The 19,810-nt window shown below is 47.3% G+C and overlaps 2 protein-coding genes across 2 annotated transcripts; one reads left to right on the top strand and one right to left on the bottom strand.

The window, feature by feature from the left end:
* Positions 1 to 564: 564 nt before the first annotated feature.
* LOC135815176 (monoacylglycerol lipase ABHD2-like) lies at positions 565 to 8,777 on the bottom strand. Its single transcript, XM_065328438.1, has 7 exons — positions 8,412 to 8,777; positions 7,099 to 7,463; positions 6,737 to 6,920; positions 4,760 to 5,062; positions 3,709 to 3,778; positions 3,225 to 3,312; positions 565 to 1,873 (listed from the first exon to the last, which is right to left on the bottom strand). Exons 1-7 carry the CDS (start codon positions 8,669 to 8,671, stop codon positions 1,707 to 1,709), a joined length of 1,437 nt encoding a protein of 478 aa, XP_065184510.1. The 5' UTR covers positions 8,672 to 8,777; the 3' UTR covers positions 565 to 1,706.
* Positions 8,778 to 9,089: 312 nt separating this feature from the next.
* LOC135815165 (histone acetyltransferase KAT5-like) lies at positions 9,090 to 18,826 on the top strand. Its single transcript, XM_065328427.1, has 11 exons — positions 9,090 to 9,459; positions 12,875 to 12,932; positions 13,382 to 13,444; positions 14,291 to 14,402; positions 14,565 to 14,652; positions 15,068 to 15,424; positions 15,998 to 16,087; positions 16,378 to 16,518; positions 17,053 to 17,146; positions 17,343 to 17,508; positions 18,020 to 18,826. Exons 1-11 carry the CDS (start codon positions 9,430 to 9,432, stop codon positions 18,234 to 18,236), a joined length of 1,416 nt encoding a protein of 471 aa, XP_065184499.1. The 5' UTR covers positions 9,090 to 9,429; the 3' UTR covers positions 18,237 to 18,826.
* The last annotated feature ends 984 nt before the right edge of the window (positions 18,827 to 19,810 follow it).

The raw sequence follows: 19,810 nt of genomic DNA, 5'->3' as shown, positions 1-19,810 counted from the left end.
ATGCAGGTTTTTCTGTGTCAGTGTGCTTCTTGCTTCCACCAAGACTGGGCAAGAGTACATATTAAACCCCTATAATTATGTACTCTTGCTTCCACCAAGAGTACATAACCCCCAAGGGGGCCAAGGGGGGGTTATGTACTCTTGCTTCCACCAAGAGTACATAACCACTGGTTACGTACTCTTGCTTCCACGCACGCATCTCAGACTCAGGTACATGTACCGGGTTTTTTGTACGTATGTGTCCGTGTGTGTGCATGGTGCGCGCACAGCGTCTATGCGCATTTGCACAGACCGACTCAGTTGTTCAGTCTGCAGTCATGATATTCACATACAGGTACTGTACAATGCACATCAATTCATGCACAGTCGGCTAGTCTGCCACGTACGTCTTCACAGGTCTACAGCGATGTGTTCCAGGCTGTGAAGCTCAATGCAGTGATTGAGTAACACCATGTGGGGATTGAGTAAAACCAAGAGTACATACCCCCCCCCCAAATTTACTCTTGCCAAATACCAAGAGTACATCGGCGTACACTTTCGCTGACAAATACCGACGGTCACGGATTGATAAGTAGTACAGGTGTATTGTGATCAGATCAAGAGAGGCAAAGAGAGCCATAAAATACTAGCGGTCCAGGAGAGACTGCCAGCTGCAGCGGATAGAGAATGAAATTCATGAACTCCTAATAAAAGCCAACATGTGCATGCTGGCAACTACATTGCTCTATAATCATTCTAGTTGAAATAAATAATTGGTGAGTCCGAGTGCGAAAGCTAGGGCCGGGAACACCTTCATTTTTGATTCTTCAAATGTCAACAGGAGCTTGCGAGTGTCAAGGCGAGAGCAGCACCACGCGAGTACCACCGTTGCTGATAATGCGGCAATGCAACGAATATAAAAAGAGCCTGGTGAGCGTCAACCGTGACAAGACTCGAGAGCAGTGCTACTCGCTCGTACTGTCCCTAGGGTATTGCCGTTACGGCGACTGATAACACCAAACTGACGCCGAGAGCATGGTCTGAGTGTTAACACTGTGACAAGAGCAGTGCAATTGCCCTACTAGCCCATCGTATTGGCCATACGGCAAAGAACATCAAAGATGCTAACAGTACAATGGGTGCCAACACTACAAAGCAGAGCAACTAACGTTACTAGTGCCAGGATGCCCACTGGCCTGCGGAACAACCTCGACGACACAGTGGGCGTAGAGCGAGTCCAAGCTAGAGCACAACTACCAGCAAGTACGGTACGGCAATGTACAGCAACCAGTGCGGAACCGTGATGTACTGCCGTCCATCGCAGTGTCGTGATGTGCTACTGACTATTACGGTACGGTGATGTGTAACCACACAACGGTGACTAAGCCGGTGCAACAACACGGCGAGACTATACACTGCATTTCCGCAGACACCAGTGCCGCACTAAACTAAAGACAACTGAACGCACGCTGTGATCGCGTGCACGAGCACAGTACGCAGCACACCTACATGTACAATTGCGCTACACCGTACTCTGTAGCAGTACCCGCCTGCTTTCTCAGCATGAATCGGCATGCTCCATGTACGCCGGCTAGTGGGGCTAGGAAAAGGAGTCGTAATAACACGACTCTCTAGGCTAGAAAAGGAGTCGTGATATCACGACTCTCCAGGCTACGATATAGGCTGGGGTTTAAAAATAAAAAAATGAGTCAACGGTGAGCAAGGCATCAGTGGTCACCTTGGGAGTCCGCTGGCATATCGAGAATAGCACGGAAGTACTGTATTGAGAGGCGATCGAGCCATGAGACGGTGTTAGGGATCACGACACCGCCCTCGTAGAACGCCAAGTGCGAGCCGTGACGGGTCTTGACAAACACGCTGTTCTCGTTCTTGCCTACAAGACACAGCAACACCGCATGATCAGAGCATGCATGCGCGTACATATACATACGCGCACACGCACACACACACACACACACACACACACACACACACAAACATACACACATATTACAAAAGAAGGCGAGTATACTGTGCAAAGCTATCGGAGTAACCAATGTACTGCACGGTCACACTCAGGCCTCGGAAGCACATGCGCCATGCAAAAGACCGAGTTCTATTATACCCACTTGGCTCAGTGAGCCAGTCCAGTACGCGGGGTAGAGGATGGGCACAAACACAAACATTTAATAACAAGTGCACACCTATGGACTAAAAGAAAGGACAAAATGTTACGAGTGATGACTAACTGTCCACCAACGTAACCAGATCATATACAGTCAGCAAGCACGACAAAAAGGCACAAAACAGACAAGGAGTACGTACGGAGACATTCGACGACCTGACACCTAGCTCCAACACGTCTACGAGGCGCAAACCAACAACCTTCCAACTTAATCCATGATTACGTTGGCTCAACGTCCGAGTTCAAATTTGCACAACTATGCTTCGTAGTTCATGAGGGATTGGATCACAAATTACTAGACTAGCCAGGAAACCCTGCTGGAACAGACATCACTGGGAAGAAAACTACATGTGCAGTGCATAATTATGTTATTTGGTCATGTCATCAGAAGTTCATATCTTCCTAGGGCGACCCAGATGCTGATGGCAAGCTGCCACGGCACGTGAAGCAGAATATAAGAAATGGCTCACAAACCATTTTTCATTGCGTGACCGGATGCATATACTGTAGTGTCGCGTATAAAAGCATGGCCCATATAAAAGCATGACCCATATAGAAGCATGACTCGAATAGGAGCTGATTTTTGAAGCGCGCCGTGCACACAGAAGCACGATTTGAATAGAAGCATACGTGCAAGTGCAAGTACATGTGCAACGGTATGCACTGTACAGTGTAGATTAAAGATGTTGACGTAGAATAGAAGCAAAGTTCGAACCCCCGGCTCATACGGCCGTAAGCGCCTGCTTTTATACGCGACATTACGGTACGCACTCAAGATGCAAGGCTGACTGTACGCAATGTAGAGTAGGTGCCTTACATCGTGAAAACTGACAAGCGTGTTGCATTGGTGTGGTGCGAGCACACCGCATCGTTCCCGAGATCAGATTTCAGCTGCCGCCACTGTACATAGAACCCAATGTGCATTGTTTTGAACGATTTTTTTTCTCAATTTACAGTACACACACTGTGACACGTACACACACTGTGACACGTACACACACGGTGACACGTACACACACTGTGACACGTACACACACTGTGAAACGCAACTGTAGCTTACGAGAGTGCTGCAAAGGAAACTCAAGGGCCTCCGCAGGGACCAGCGGGTCGTCAGCAGCGTTCACGAACAAGATCGGGACATTGGTCACCTGCAAGGCATGAGCCAGACACACACACACACACACACACACACACACACACACACATACACATACAAGACCATGTAAACAAATTCGTTAATATGTTAGTGACAAAAATGACAAAAAGGGTATTCTAATCTATCCGCTAATACATGTATTCAGCAGATTAGAACGAATTAGGAATGAATGCATGCTAACAATGATCCATCACCAACAGGACACATTTGAAGTACATGTACAAATTCACATTTTCACACACATAAACATGTATGCACACTCGTGCACACATGTGCACACATACACACACACACACACACACACACACACACACACACACACACGCACACACACGTGCACACACACACACACACACACACACACACACACAGAGGTTTTGCTGCATACCTTGTGCATGATTGTACCGCAGCTTTCAGACGAGTAATACTCATCAATGCTGTCAAAATGCCACATACGTCTGCACACAAACACACAAATGCAAGTAAGAGCAACAAGTTCGAATACTACATGACATTGTATTGAAAGGAAACAATCAAAAGTTGGACCCAATACACTCAACAGTTCTCACTTTAAGCCAATGACTTCAGCAATGTTTTTGTTTGTATTTTTTTGGGAGAGAAAAGCCTCTTGTACGTATACGGGCAAAACTCAAAAGCAGTGTTGCACAATCACGTACACATGGATGTCAACACTTCAGCAATGTTTGCGCCAAAGACAGTTACCTAGTATATGCGCCAGTGTTGACATATACCCCCCCCCCCCCCCTCACACACACACACACACACACACACACACACACACACTTGACGTTTACACGCAATCATACAAACCCGTGCACCGGGCAAGCACCCTATTTTCCAGAGTGTACGCGGCACTTGAGTTTAAGCCGCACCCAGTTTTGTTTTTCTGTCAAGAAATGGCGGGAATACAGACACTTGCCCTATATTTCACGGTTCATTTAACCATCGTAGTGTAAGCTGCACTGACTTTTCGGAAGTGCGGCGTATACTACGATGTGCAATACTGAGGCTAATACAATACTACGGCTTATACGACAATCAAGAGTACTTGTACATAACCCCCCAGAGTGTGCAACGCCGATCCAGCTCTGCATAGGGTTTTGGTCGAGCGGAATCGGATCTTCTGATGCCATGCGTACACTCCACACTACCGCAAGCCCGGTCTCGAGGCAGGGCAACGTTGTTTTTTGATCCGAGTGTACCCGCGACTCCCCGGGCTCCCCTCAGATGTGTACGGTATTATGACGCAAAGATCCGACTACGCTCGACCAAGACCCTATGCAGAGCTGGATCAGGTGTTGCACACTCTGGGGGGTTATGTACTCTTGCTACGATGTGACTACGGCTACAGCTACTACGGCTTATGCGGCTTTTACGCCGAAAACTCTGAAAACTACGATATGCTGTGCAGCACTCACCGGCTGAAGTACTCGTCGAAGGTGACCATGCCGTGGGCGCTGAGCGCTCGCGTCTCGTCAGGCGGCGGGACCGGGCAGCTCGAGCCGCCGGCGCAGGACACCGCGTTCTTGGAGCACACGCGACCGCCGACAGCTGGAGTGGTGGCGGCGGTGGTGCGGACGAGGGTGTTCTTTGCCCCGGAGATGCGTGCTCTCTCGCCGAACAGCTTGCCGCGGTGCTGGCTGACGACCGTACGCATGAACATGACCAGTACACTGCTGTACAGCCGAGGTACTACGCCACTATCCAGGTAGCACGACAACCTACAACAAGACGAGGCAGAACAGAATGCATGTACTAAGTCAGCTGTCATGATTCCTGCATTCATCCGTTTCCAGTTTTATTTGTTGAAGTAAATAGTTGAGATTTCGTGTGTTTTTAGGACTGTCTTTAATATTACATGTATATTCCTTTTGCCTATTCTGCAGTCATCGAACATGAGTTATGTGCCTATCGCCTGCTGTCTTACATTTATTTTTTACTTTTATTTATTTTTGTTTTCCTCCCTGCCCGCTCTGCCTGTCTTCTGGCACATGCGAATACGTGGACTTACTGTTGACGTAAACGCGGACGTGCGCATAATAATAATATTCTGCAGTTGCACGCATGTGTTCACCTCATTGGCCTCGCTTGTTCCTCATTTCTTTTGTTCATTTGGCTTACCGTAAAGTCTTGTATAAAAGCCGCGGCTTCTATGACTTTCTTGGTGAAATTTTGCAGGCTTCTATAAGAGACAGGCTTCTATACAAGACAGGTATTTCTATGTATGTCAACACTAAAACCAGGCTAATGTGTGATTTGATGGGCCCAAAATTGCGGCTTGTATTCGAGGGCGGCTTCTATTCAGGTGCGGCTTTTATGCAAGACTTTACGGTGTGCGAAGACTAGCTAAGCTTTCTTGGTGATGTCAACGCCACCAAGCTTATAATAACAATAGTAGATGAATGGACTCGGAGGGAGAGCCAAGGATACATTTATAGAAAAGAAAAAGGACCTTGGGACCTTGATCCTTTTCTTTTCTACTTCCTCCGCCCAAGCACAATTTTCGCTTATCTTTGCACTTTTTACTGATACATTCCAGGTTCTCAGAACGGCTTATAACGACTTAGAATGAGTTGAGGAGTCATTGAAGATCAAGAGAAACTATCAAAGTCGAAAAATGTGGAAGTCATCCTTTGTCATCAGCCGACGCAGCACTTGTTGTCGGGTAGTACTTCGCACTTTCCAGAAGCGCAAATATTTCGTATCAACACTTTTCCAAGCGCTTCACCTCCTTCATGAGTACGATCGGTCGTGTTTCTTACCAGCCGAAGCTGACGAGCTCAGCGTCACTTTGCAGGATCGTTCACTTTGACATCAGGTGAATGAGCTGGGTGAGTGACAACCCTATCATCGAAGCCTTTCTTTCCCCCCTGTTTTGCCCAGTACCGGTTCTGGTTCAGTTTTGCAGTATGTGGGCGAGCGTCGCTGAGTGGCTTGCTCAGCTTCAAGCTCACGTGCATTTTTACCGTACACACATCTTGTGCCGGATGCAATCAAACACACTGGCTTTTCGCAACGTGACACCTCTGCTCTGTACTCCAGTGGTACTCTAGCAGCACCCACCTTGACCAGTGACTGACCTCGTGTTTTTTTTTTACCAGTTCACTCGCCTTCAACGCGCTCTACTCCAGGTGTTTCTTTACTCCTTGGCGACTTCGCCGACTTGTTTGGAACTGGTACGCCTGAACCAGCAGATTTGTATGATGGTGAAGTGCACAAGATGTAAAAATTGCTGTCAGACACCTGACATTGGGCTGAAGGAGATAAGCGAAAATTTTGCCCGGGCGGAGGAAGTATGAACATGTACAAGAGGTCAGGGTTCTAGCCTAGCCCGTTCTAATTTTTTCGATGCACGCTATCATCCGTTGCACAATAGTATGAACTGCCTGACTTACGTCTTGGCGCTGTACGATTGGCAACACGACATGGCGCCCTTGAACCAGGTCTGCCGTTCAGGCCTTTCCGCCAAGTACTTGACGAGAATGTTAGCGCCCATGGAGAAGCCGATCGCGACCAACGGGTGACCCGGGAATCGCTCGCGGGTCCAGTCGACGACCGCACTGTACTCCGATGTGCAACCTACAGCACAACACGATGGAGGAGAGGCACAACGTCAATGTACCAGGCCCGAACGTACCTTGCCAGAGTGCTCAAGCTGACCCTCTCCCCCGGGTTCCGTTTATCTGTACAATGTACATGATAAGACCTATCACTGTACAGTATTAAAAGCAGCAATTCATCCAGCACAACGACTCACCATAAGAAAAGATCCTGGCTGATGATAGCTCCTCGTCTTTAATCGTGCCAACGTGATTCAGCGATACCACGCGGCTGTGGGGCAGCTGCTTCAGCATTTCATCAATATACGTCTGTATGTAGGACGAATACGAGTTGCCGGCGATTCCCGGGCACAGCACCGTCACCGGTTGCTTGGCAACTGGCACGCCGACATAGGCGCCCCTGGCCTTGCTCTCGAACAGGCCGAACGTGAACCTGGTGCCGTCGTCCGTGACGCCCGCATGCAGAGAGTGCGCTGGCCGAGGGGTGGACGGGCGGCCCAGCACGCCAAAGCTCCAGATCTGTATGTGCCGGTTCTTACCCCACAGGCTCGTCGGACGGTACCTGGGTGCAACAATTTAAACGCACAGGACAACAACACAAGCATATTACACAATGATGATTTGGTTGATAGTATGTTACAAGGCGGAGGACGTACTGTGCTAATTGACAGCGCCTTGTAACATGTTGTCAGCCAAATCACCATTGGTATCTATCAAACAAGGCTAATAATTATAACACCATACACCATGTACACCTTGTAGGTCATAATTTTCCCACCCATGTAAAGCAGTGAGGAACTCTGGTCATCGCACCGAGTCTGTACTAATATAATAATATAGTTAAAGTTCGCATGTCACTCATGGGCTTAACGCATCTGAGTCTGTACTAGGGCCACTGCAATGATTGGCATTGTGCCGAGCCCCGACCGGCTGATCCAGGCCAGTCAACACGGTACATGTACAAAGCTGAATTTCACCAAGACGACAGTGGCAAGATGGTGACACTCTGGCCACGTACATGTAAATGCCAATGAAGTCTTTCTCTGCAGCTAGAGCAAAATCATCATAGGCTTAGCGCTACCGGTACTTTTTTTAGTACATGTACTAGTTACATTTCAGCTGGTAGCTGTTTGCTTTTTTTCTGCAACACAGGTGTGTGACGTGTGTGTGTGTGTGGGGGGGGGGGGGCACATCCAGCGCCTCTGCAGATTTGCATGCTTCCCTTGCGACAGGCGTATACATGGTACATGGTGTGTGGGTGCACGTGCGTGTGTATGTGTGTGTGTGTACATCCAGTGCATTTGCAGATTTGCGTGCTTCTCTTGCGACATGCGTTTTCATGGTACATGGTACATGATGTGTGTGTGTAGGGGGGGGGGGGGGGGGGGGGTATGTGGGTGTGTGTGGGTGTGATGTGCATGTGGGCGGGTGGGTGTCTGTCCGTGACTGATAGCCCCGACTAGTTCGGCACTGCAAATGACTGTTATAAATTTACAATGCAAACACTTACCTCTCTGCCAGTATTGGACATTTGCTGACAATTTCTTGAGCAAAGCCAGAGGAACTATGGAACACCTCGGGCACCTCCGCCGGTTCCAAAAGCCGGAAAAGCCGTACGAGTACCAATGCCAGAAAGGCTAGCAGGACCAGGTACGGAGAGAGGAAACCATTGAGACTAGAGCCAAGCGAATATACCGATGACGCAGACGATGAGCTTAAATCTGAGAACATAGACGTTAGAGAGGAGTCCGGCGTCATTGCGAAGACCATTCCTTCAAGTCAACCACGCGAACTTGTGTGTGTGGGGGGGGGGGGGCAGCAGCAAAAAAAGGACTCAGAGCTAGAGGTCATCAGGTCATGGAGAGAACAAACGCCACTGCACGCGCTGCTAATGTTGCCAATTTACTCAAGTCAAAATACGACATGAATCAAAAATGAAATATCGGTTGACAGTTGTTGATTCCGCTGTCCTGGCAGTCACTCCATGGATCCAGGCCAGTCACACACTCCACGACCACAGTGTCCAGTGGTGTCCGTTCACTGTTCAGGCGTTCTGCCAGATCAGACTGCAGATCGATCAGTGACATCATGACCTGCATGTTGATGTCATGTATAATTGAATTTTGTTCTCATTTTTGTTTTGTTGTTTTTTGCGGACGACTAGCAGCTGCTACATATGTAGATCATTAATTTTTGAGTTTCGTATTGATTGGAACAGGAGTCCACTGTTCATTGACAGTTGTAGCTTGTCTGTTCGCCTTCGATCCCGAAAGCGTCTTGCTTTACCCCAGCCTAAACCAATCTGTTCAAGCCGATCAAATTAGTAGTAGCAAGAGTAAGAGTACATAGTGTACTCTTGGTAGTAGTCAGTGCGAGGTTAGAAGTACGACTGCTGTTGTATTTTGTATTTGTGAACGAAGCTATTTGCTCATACGCGGAGTACAATTATTTGCATTCGTCTCGAGTGGTGTATCTCCACGCGCTTTACCAGTTATCGAGGGATGACAGATCTGTAAAGTTGTGAAACAATGGCTGCAGATGTCACTGAGGACCTCCTGGTTAGTAGTTTCGGGCCAGCACCTTCCTGAGTATTCCTCAGTGGGTGACTGAATTCCAACATACAATTTTGTAGATTTTTTTTACAATAAATCCGGCCCTTGGTAATTTTTACTTTACCCACACTGGACAAACCTATACACGCTGGATTCTCAAGCTGGAAAACTTCAAAACAGCTGTTAGGAGTTATGCTCTCTTCTCTGTGAGCACCACTTTCTTTCACCGCGAAAGTGGGCTTAGCTGTTGATAGTGAGACGCTTCTTGTCGTATTGTTATTACCGTATTATCTCTAATATAAGCACAGTCTCCAATAATAGCACGTCTCCAATAATAGAACACCTTGGGGTGGCATTCAAAAAATAAAGTGCTCAGTCTCCATTATAAGCACACTGTGTAAATTCATTATCTGTACCGGCGAAAAAAACCCTGAAATGTGTGTGTCATACATGAATTTGGCATGGCAACATGCCTCTGAAATGAGGTTGAAATAAAAATGGAACAGTCTCCAATAAAGGAACGTCTCCATTAAAGGGGAAGTCCGGTGAAAATTTTAAATTTCAGGGTCGGTAGAGGTTTGGGCGCTGAGTCGAATGGTGTTGGTCCCACGTGTCTCCGACAAAGCGTTCTCGAGATACTTCCGTTTGAAAAACTGAGTTTCGGGGACTGTGCCATGACGTCATGCGGCCGCGCCACACCCTCTGCAATGTCATAGCGTGCAGCTAGGTCAAAAGGAGTGCGTGAAAGCAATAGTGTCAGTGCTATTTCAAATGATTTGGCGACTGATATTAGGTGGTGCAAGCGACTCCGAAGACGTAACTCCTTGTGAGAGTGAGGATGCAGCCATGGCTGACCTTCATGAGTTCGGATGCAGCCATGGCTGACCTTCATGAGTTCGGTCTGGGGCTGAGAACCTCGGTATTCAGCTGAAGAAATGGCCGCGCGGGCCGGTCAAGAGTGAGCGCTACTGAGTTTCCGACTGATGAAGAAGCAGCAGCTATTGCAGACGAGGCTGATGTAATTATCAGATCGCTGGAGAGCAGGGTCGCCAAAATGGAGAAGAGTGATGCGAGTGCTCTAAATGTTGTTCCATACCGATTAGATTCGCTTAGACTCCAGTAGCCTGCCACATGGTGATGTTTTGGTGCGAACTTCAGCAAGTAATTTACTTGGATTTCGGACTACTCAATTGGAGAACAGTGCAGGCTTTTTGAACCACGGGCACGACTCTTCGCTCGCAACGCTATGGAATCTGAAAGTTCTAGGTCCGGGAGCTGTTCGCTGTTTTGTCACTTGTCACGGTTCTGCACTCATCGCTGTAGCATAAAATAATGAGGCGGGAGCGGAAAACTAAAATTTTCTTTCTCAAAGCACAACCACCGGCACCGGCAAGGAGAAACGCACGTTCTCTGACTACATGACTGTACAATACGACTGATACGAGTGTAATACATGACAAGTCCGTGTGTTGACTAGTTTTCTGAGTCTTGTGTCAGTTGTGACTCGAGTCTTGTTGTAGATACTACCCCAGCACGGCAGTGCGGGAGTAGTTCCGTCTGTGATGAGTTTGTTGACTGCACTACTACTACAGCTAGATAACACACTGCACGCACTGCATGCACGCAGCGCAGAGCGCGTAGAGGCTGACGGAAAAAGTCCAACTCGGAAACGGCTAAAATACGGTATAACCTCGAGGTTTACCGAGCTGAAAATCACAGGGTACGTAGTGTTTGTAACACTGAATCGAATGGTCTTGGTCCGAAGAAGCTGCGACAAACGGTTCCCCAATCGAACGCGCTCCGAATATGGCCATTTTTGTACACAACTAGATGGTGTGGCTACCTGGCTGCACGCTGTGACGTCATCACCTGGATCTGGGTGATGCGCGCTCAAATTCGCACGTGTTTGATTGGGCGTATCTGACGAACCATAAGCCGCAGCCTCCTCGGACAAAGACCATTCGACTCAGCGACCCGAACTCTACGGACTGTGAAATTTAAATTTTTCACCGGACTTCCCCTTTAATAGCACGGGGCGGAGGTACATTGAAAAAATAAAGGACCGTGCTTATATAAGATAATAAGGAGGTTTCGCTCTACGTATGAAAATAACGTAGGAACTGCACGGAATTTTCATACGTAAAAATCAGATCTGCTGGGTTTCGCTCTACGTGATTTATCTACGACTGCTAAACACGCGTTGTTGCTTTGGAGACACGTTGGCTGCATGCACCCACCGCATGCACCATGAACCGAAACCGCGTTTTCCATCTTATTTTGCACGTGGTGTACGGTGTGTGTACCTTGTGTTTCGCGCGGCTTAAACGTTGCCATGGACAAATGCGGAAAATGCGAAAAATATTTCAAAAAGTCCTACGGAGGACCCAACGTAGGAAAGAGCTTTCCTACGGAAATCCATAGAGAGATTTACGTATGAAAGCTGCCCTCGCTCCCCGGCGCGTACGACATACGGATTTTCATACGTAATTACGCACAGCAAAACCTCCCTATTATCATTGCTATCAGGCACGTAGCCCGTATCATGTGCACCCCCCTAAACAATTCGACCTACTGTAAGACATGTATATATAACGAGGAAGCAAATCTAACGTTTTAACGGATGACATTTCTTCGTTATAATAAGATCCGTTGAGGCCGTACTGCTACATATATGCTGTGTGTGGATATGGCAGAATACTGCAAGATCGTTAACATATCTTCTCGTTAACCTATGAATTTTGGACAATCGTTAAGTTTGCGACTCGTTATAATAACATGTCTTACAGTATTAGAGTTCAGCTTGCATGTACACAATGTCATAATGACCGGGAAAGACATGCACCAGCCATCCTACACATATGCGGCCATGCACCCCCCCCCCCCCCCCCCCCCCCTAAAAGGGGGACTAGCTACGCCCGTGGGTATTGATGCAAATAGCTCGGAGTATTTACACGGTGTATAAAACCAGCATTTGCAGAATTTCAAGTTGGTGTCACGTTGGTGATGCAATGTGTGTCAGATGTGCTATCAGATGTATCCTGGACCCGTGGTGGACAGGTCCCCATGTGATTCTGCGCAACCAAATGCAATGAAAAACGTGTGATGCGTTCACACCCGGTACAAGCATCGTAAATCGCCCATGCAGGGAGCATTGCATCTTAAACAGTAATGTCAACTTGAAATTCTGCCGTGACTACACTTCGTGCGTGAGTTGCATGCTGTTGGGGGTTACCGCTAACACCGGTATGTACGCTTGCTGTGACCCATAGCTTTTTTAACTCAAAGTTTGACCCATTTATGGCCAAAAGCTAGAAGTCCATCCTTCTATGAATGAACTGTATGCATGCGCGTAATATGCTTTTGTTGTGTGTTTGTGCCGGGCCTGTTTAAACAGTTTTGCTTGTGTTGTGTCTCCATGTAGGCGTTAGTTGTGGAAGGATGCCGCATGCCGGTCCGCATGACTGGGTCCGATGAATGGCGTAAGTGTTGAGCTGTTAAAAAGCGCATGTCTTCCTCTCAACAAAGCATGGAAACAGTGCCGCTGGAAAGCGGCCACGATTCATGTTGTGCGTGCATCTCATGTTTGGCATTTAAGTGGTCTTTGTAAAAAAAATTAAATATTAAAAAAAAGCAGCTGCAGGCTGAGCTGGTACTAAACACCGTTAGGAGCCATTAGAGCATGTTTGATTGGTAGGATTGGGATGCAGATCTACCGGATCCACTGGATTCGCACCCTTTCGATTGGTCGAATTGAGTCTCTTGAAAGCACGTATTTTGTCCAAAAATGTGTGTAGATGACATCACTCTGGCATGTTGCACTCTGCTCCTTGTCAACCCACTCATGGGTATGTTCGTCTCATGCTAGTACTTTTACTTTACACGACATTGTACGTGCTCTTGCTGATCTTCCGCCACGTTTTTGTTGCAGCGCTGGCAGAAATCATCAGCATCAAGGATGGAAAGGATAGCTTCTACGTCCATTACATTGACTGTACGTGCTCACGGGATCACTGCTTGTGTTCTTTGTGCTTTCGGCAGTGCCTGGGGACAGTAATTTCGTTTGTTTGTTCATTTATTTTACTTCACCAAGTGAACAGGCATTTCTGCCTTCTCGCCAGGTCCGGAGACCTAGTTCCGGCAAAATGATGAAGAGCTTTATTGAGTTACTGCTTACCAGGAAAGCCCAGTAGTTTGGTTGTGGGATTGGTCCAGTGTACTTGGAGATACTCTCTTCAATACACTCCCTGATGAAGCCCTGAGGGCAAACATTTGGAGGATAAATTGTTATCGACGGAACACCATGCTGGTGATGGTGATTTTGATTACGAGGTGCTTTGAGATGTTGCCAATGTTATCCTGGAAAAGGTGTTGATTTTCTAAAAGCTGTGAGTGCGGTGTTGAGCTGTGCTCTAGGAAAAGTAAAAAGAGAAAGAACCAATAAGTTACTAGTTATGACTAACAGTCCACCCAGGTAATGCCGGTCTTTTCTCTTTTAGGAAAAGGTGTTCATTTTCCATCAGCTGTGCATGTAGTGTTTTGTTGTGTTCTAATTCCTTCCTGTGCCTTAGGGGTTGTCCATAATTATCGATCTTTTACACGAAGAGAAAAGGTTTCGTATATGGGTGGGTGGGTCAAGGGGAGTTTCGTTTTAAAAAATATTGATATGTGAGACATCAAGGCATTCTTGCTGTCATGTCAAGTCAATCTATTTTTCGTTCAGGGGGGGGGGGATCCTAACTAAACTTTTTCGTTTCGTGAAAATTGTCGATAATGCCGGATAGCCCCTGACCGCCAATTTGTTCGTGGTGCTTCTCTTTCTGTAATTTTCCAATGTCAGACAACAAACGTCTCGATGAGTGGGTGGCGCGAGATCGCCTGAACTTGTGTAAGATCCAGCCACCCGTCAAGAAAGATGCCAAGAAAGGCGCCCGACCACCATCACCCGATGCGTAAGTGCGTGCTCGTCGAAGTAGTATTTCTCATACCACTATATCCCTGTATGTATCAATCCTGCCAGCAGTGGGTTGCTTTGTTCCATGCAGAATTCACGTGTGGACTGTAAGAGATGTTGGAATGAAGTTTCCGGTTCTTCTTGTTGTCGTGTTCTGCAGAGCGTCACGGAAGAACCAGTCTGGGAGGAAACGAAAGACCCTGCATGGTGCGGCAGCTGAGTCCCAGCAGGCCAAAGCTTCCAGACAGGTACGGGCGCCAAAGCGGTGTAGTCAGGAATACTACATGTACCTGTATTTTCCGGCTGATCTGGTGAAGTAATGAATGTTTCCGGCTGGAGAAAGCCCAGCATTCGCTTAGGGCGCGTTCAGACTACCGAGAATCCCGATAAACCGTGAAGGACATTCACACTACCGATATCAAATTAACGTTACAGTGAAGTTTTGCAGCTCTCACCGCGGCACTGACAAGGGATTTTCCCTTTTTTCCCATCGCGCATGCAGCCTGAGCACTTTTTTACTGCCGGAAAATTTTACTGCCGCAGAAGCCGCGGCAGTAAAACTTTTCTTTGGCCTGTTGGATGCTCACCTCCCCCACGTGCTTCTACTCGTAGTGTGTTTCAAATGGAGCGTTTGTTGGGCGTCCATCTCTTGTTCTGCTTTAGGCCTTGCTGTCATCCTCAGTGCATGCTTTGTCAGACTCGCTAGCTAGTATGCCGGACGGTGCTGATGAGGCCATGAAGGATGTCCCAATGGAAACTGAAGAGCCAGCTGCGGAGGCCGCCGCGCCTCCCGCTCCCGTCCAGCAGCAGAACCTGCGCAAGGGCGGCTCGATGGTCCAGAGCCACGACGACACGGTGACGCGAATCAAGAACGTGCAGCTGGTGGAGCTGGGCGAGCACCGCATCCAGCCGTGGTACTTCTCGCCGTACCCGCAGGAGTGGATCAACCTGCCCTGCATCTTCCTGTGCGAGTTCTGCCTCAGGTTTTGCAAGTGCCGCACCAGCCTGGTCCGCCACAGGGTGAGTGCTGACTGTGCGTACGGTCCGGGCACGCATGTCTTCACGCCGGGGGTAGCGAGACTTGAAATTGTCTTTACACCAGTGTGCGCTGAAAACCTTGCTTGTGCTGCTTGCCTTCTTCAGTAGGGCTATTGGGGAAGCTCCAGAAATACATATCTTTAATGTGCTAGCGCTGTGTTAGTCACTGATAGGGTCATGTGAATGATGTCATTGCATATCAGATGACATCATGGCACATCGAGTGACATCATCATATTTCAAAACATGTTCTTTGGGGTTATATTTACGGCTCATGTTAACTTACAGTATCTCTCACCCACTTCCTAGGGTGTGGTGAGCCCAAGAGGGGGGATCTTTTCCGAGCCTACCTAGAATTTGGGCATTTAGGGGGATCGGCTGTTGGGCGGTTCTGTAGCCAACTGAATCGTCTTTCCAGTTTCTTTTGAATCTCTCGTCCCTCTCCCAGGAAGACGCGTGTGGCCAGTGTTTGCCAGCAGATCTAAGTACATGTTGTGTGTATGTGTGTACACACGCACGCACGGTCTGTCTGTCTGTGTTGCTTGCTTCCTATAGGAGAAATGTACGTTGTATTATCCGCCAGGGAACGAGATCTACCGGAAGGATGACATATCATTCTTTGAATGTGATGGGCGAAAGTGTCGGGTACGTGACTTTACGGTGTCTGTACATGACGATTGTGCAAGTCTGCACATGTGCAACATGATGTTTACTGTGTTGTGCTTTTTAATGTGCTAGCGCTGTGTTAGTCACTGATGGGGTCATTTGAATGATGTCATTGCATATCAGATGACATCATGGCACATCGAGTGACATCATCACGTACACTTTGTATGGCGTGGCCAACCGGTGTTCGTATGGAATTATATGCTAACACTGCTTACCAGGATTTTGCCCTTTCTTACCTGCAGTCTGTTTTGCGTTTTTCTTTTCAGCCATATGCGCAGAACCTGTGCCTGCTGGCGAAATTGTTTCTAGACCACAAGACGCTGTACTACGACACGGACCCGTTTCTGTTCTACGTCATGACGAAGTTTGATGAGCAGGGGTACCATCTTGTTGGCTACTTTTCGAAGGTATGTCGAGGGGCATTGCAATAGGCTGTTGATCAGCTCGGTCAGTAGACCACACTGTATACTGCTTGAAGTTTCAGCTCAAGGCTTTCATGACTAATGTATCTGGGTTGCACGGTTACCCATCTTAACTACTGGCCCTCCCCTGACAATTGAGAGCCCAAAGCATAAACTTAGCGGGTACCCGGGGCGACAAGTGGTACGGTCAACACCGTAGTGGCCGTAGCGTATCCGACACCCCTGCACGTTTGGGCTGCGTGACCAGTCCAGGCCCAATGGTTAACGCAGCCGAAATCTACATCACGGAGCCATAACTGTATTGTGTGCAAGCATGCAATGCAAGATGTGCAGATTGAGTCGATTGGATACGAAAACGTCTGCCACCGCCCTATTCCGAAATATAAAACGGCCGAAAAAAAGCTTCTGAAATTTACAGTGGGCACGTGTTTTCAGGATCCTGCATTCTGCGTTTCAGAGGAGTGTTCGCATTGAATTTTGGCTTCTCCTATTGTTTGTTTCCTATCATTGCTTCCCCAGGAGAAAGAGTCAAGCGAGGACTACAATGTGGCGTGTATTCTGACACTACCGCCGTACCAGCGGAAGGGCTACGGCAAGCTTCTCATCGAGTTCAGTGAGTCAACAGTGCCTTGAATGATGGTATCTCCTCGCATGAACTTTCCTGTGCGGGCATGCACCGGTGGTCGGTTTCTTCCTCTTCACATGATGTGCTGAAGAAACTGAGTGCGAATGTCAAGCTGGGGAGTGTGCACTTTTCCAGGTTTTTTTTAATTTCTTTTTTATGTCCTATATCTGTTGTTGTCTTTTAGGCTATGAGCTATCCAAATTTGAAGGCAAGACCGGTACACCGGAGAAACCTCTCTCTGATCTCGGTCTTTTGAGCTACCGCAGCTACTGGTCTGATGCGATCCTGGAGATTCTCACTGAGCAGCTGAAGCGCGGCAGTCCGAGTAATCCACCGCTTTTGTGCATCAAGTGAGTCGATGTGTTCTTTCGGCTTGGTCGTGTTTGGTAATGCTGGTGGTGGTGGTGGTGGTGATGTTGTTGTTGTTCATGGCGCTGCTAATTCTCCTTCTTGCGCTGCTGTTGATGGTGGCGGTATTTGCTGGTGCTATTGTTGCCATGCCTGTTGTAGTTGATGTGTTGGCTTTGGATTTGGCGAATGTTAACTTAGGAGCAGTACTGCTTAGGAGTGTGGATTCCTTTTCTCGCTTCGTATGTATTATATTTCGGCCTACTCTAATTTCAGAAATTTTCGGTGCTCAATATTTTCGGTGTGAGGGCAAAAGGCCAGGTTAGGTGAACAGAAATTTTCGGTACAGAGAAGCAGTTCCCCATTGGATTATGTGTGTTAGTGTTTGTTCGGTGTATTGAAATTTTATGTATGCAACAGATGCACCGAAAGTACCGAAAATAAAAGTGCACCGGAAATTTGTGAAATTACAGTATTTTGTTCCTGTGCTCCTCTCTCGTGTTTTGTTTCCAGCGAGGTATGCGAGATGACTAGTATTCGTAAGGATGATGTGATCTCCACGCTGCAGCACCTGAACCTCATCCACTACTACAAAGGCCAATACGTACTCTCGCTCAACAAGGACGTCATTGACACTCACACGCGCTCCATGTCCAAGCGGCGCGTGCGAATCGACTCCAAGTGCCTGCACTGGACTCCCAAGGATTGGTCAAAACGCGGCAAATGGTAACCTGTTCTTGCTGCTTATGTTTGTGAATGTAAACAGCTTCTAGGATTTTAAACTGATAGGAATTACGTTCGACACTTGTTTCAGTGTTGTCTGTTTTGCACGTTATGCTCCTGCTGCCCCAGTCTTTTAAATGTTGAATTTTGTAAATAGTTTCATTGTATCAAAGGGTTTTCAAACTGTACATACGATCACGTGTACATAGGGAAGAAATTGCACTATTTGCAGCAAGGACTTTTGACACTTTGTCTAGGGAAGTAATTGTCCGCATGTTTTTTTGTGGTGTCTGACTTCCTAATTCTGGCGACCGCATGGTATTTCACCAAACTGGTTCGAGTGTGTCCAGATCAGTCAATAGTTATCATGGCTCAATGTGGCCACCTGTGCCAGCATGTCACTCTCTTCTTTTAGTCTTGTTACCATGTCTTCTACTCGGTGTTGTTATTATCAGTATTACTCTTGTTCGCAGTAGAACTTAGATTCCTTATTCGTCTTTTTCTTTTCTTTTTTTTTCCATTATGGGTGAATAGTTTGTTGAGGCATATTTCCGATTCTATGAGTATATTGCTTGATTGCTTCTGTGCCCACATTCACTCTGGCCTGCGACCTGCTGTACCTTGTCACAAGGGTGGACTGTCATTTTTCTATGCATTACGTTAATACCAAGAGTACATAACCTGTGATAGTCATGTAAAGGCCTCTTTTACGGGCAAACAGAATACAATTGACAGTGGCATGGCGAATGATTAGAACACAACACCAAAAAGAGTACATAACCTGGTTATGTACTCTTGTTTTAAAATACTTATAGATAACATATTTTAACGTCAATTAAATTTAACAATCTCCGGATTTTTGTGGGTTAGCGAGGTGAAATTCTAACGAATTCTGTCTCAAAACCAGCGAATGACTATGCATGCACATGTCGTTTCGCACATAACGCCTTCTTTCAAATTCGTAACTCGTTAGAATTAAATGTTACTGGTCTTACAGTACAGTACTGAGTATAGTACAATCATGCGGTTGGACTGCATGGAGGTAGATCTACACTGTCACTCAGCTCGGGGCCAGGGAGTCATCAAATATAAAAATTAATGGCTCGCGCAGATCAGTTATCTCGATCAGTTATCTGAGCTCATTTTTTCTTCAGAAACATGCTATCTCTTCTGCATGTGTATCTCAACTATCACTGCACTGAGACTAGTGAGAGGGTTCAGGAAGATGATCTGTCTGCATGCACCAGATATCGCAGTTCCGTTACTGTATACGTTACTCAGCAGAAATCATTTTAAATTATTGATTTTTAGGTCTGGCCCTAGCGCCTGCTTCTGATTTCGCGAAAAAAATATTCCACATGCACAAGCGGCTTGAAGCCCTGCGCTTCCTCTATTAGCCCCTGAAGTTAGTTGCCTCCACCTTCTCTTTCACAAAAAAACACTGACCATTTCTCACTTGACCAGTTGCCATAAAATGATAAAGTATAAAGGCAGCTAGCCCCGATTTGACATCTCAGTCATCCGGCAGTGATGCGCGATCACCACGCATATGCACAGACTGCCAGTCATGAGTCAGCCGGC

Source organism: Sycon ciliatum, chromosome 1 (genome assembly GCF_964019385.1).
Source record: "Sycon ciliatum chromosome 1, ocSycCili1.1, whole genome shotgun sequence".
Lineage (NCBI taxonomy): Eukaryota > Metazoa > Porifera > Calcarea > Leucosolenida > Sycettidae > Sycon > Sycon ciliatum.
Note: the sequence above shows the minus strand (reverse complement) of the source record. Positions and strands in the feature narration are given on the sequence as shown.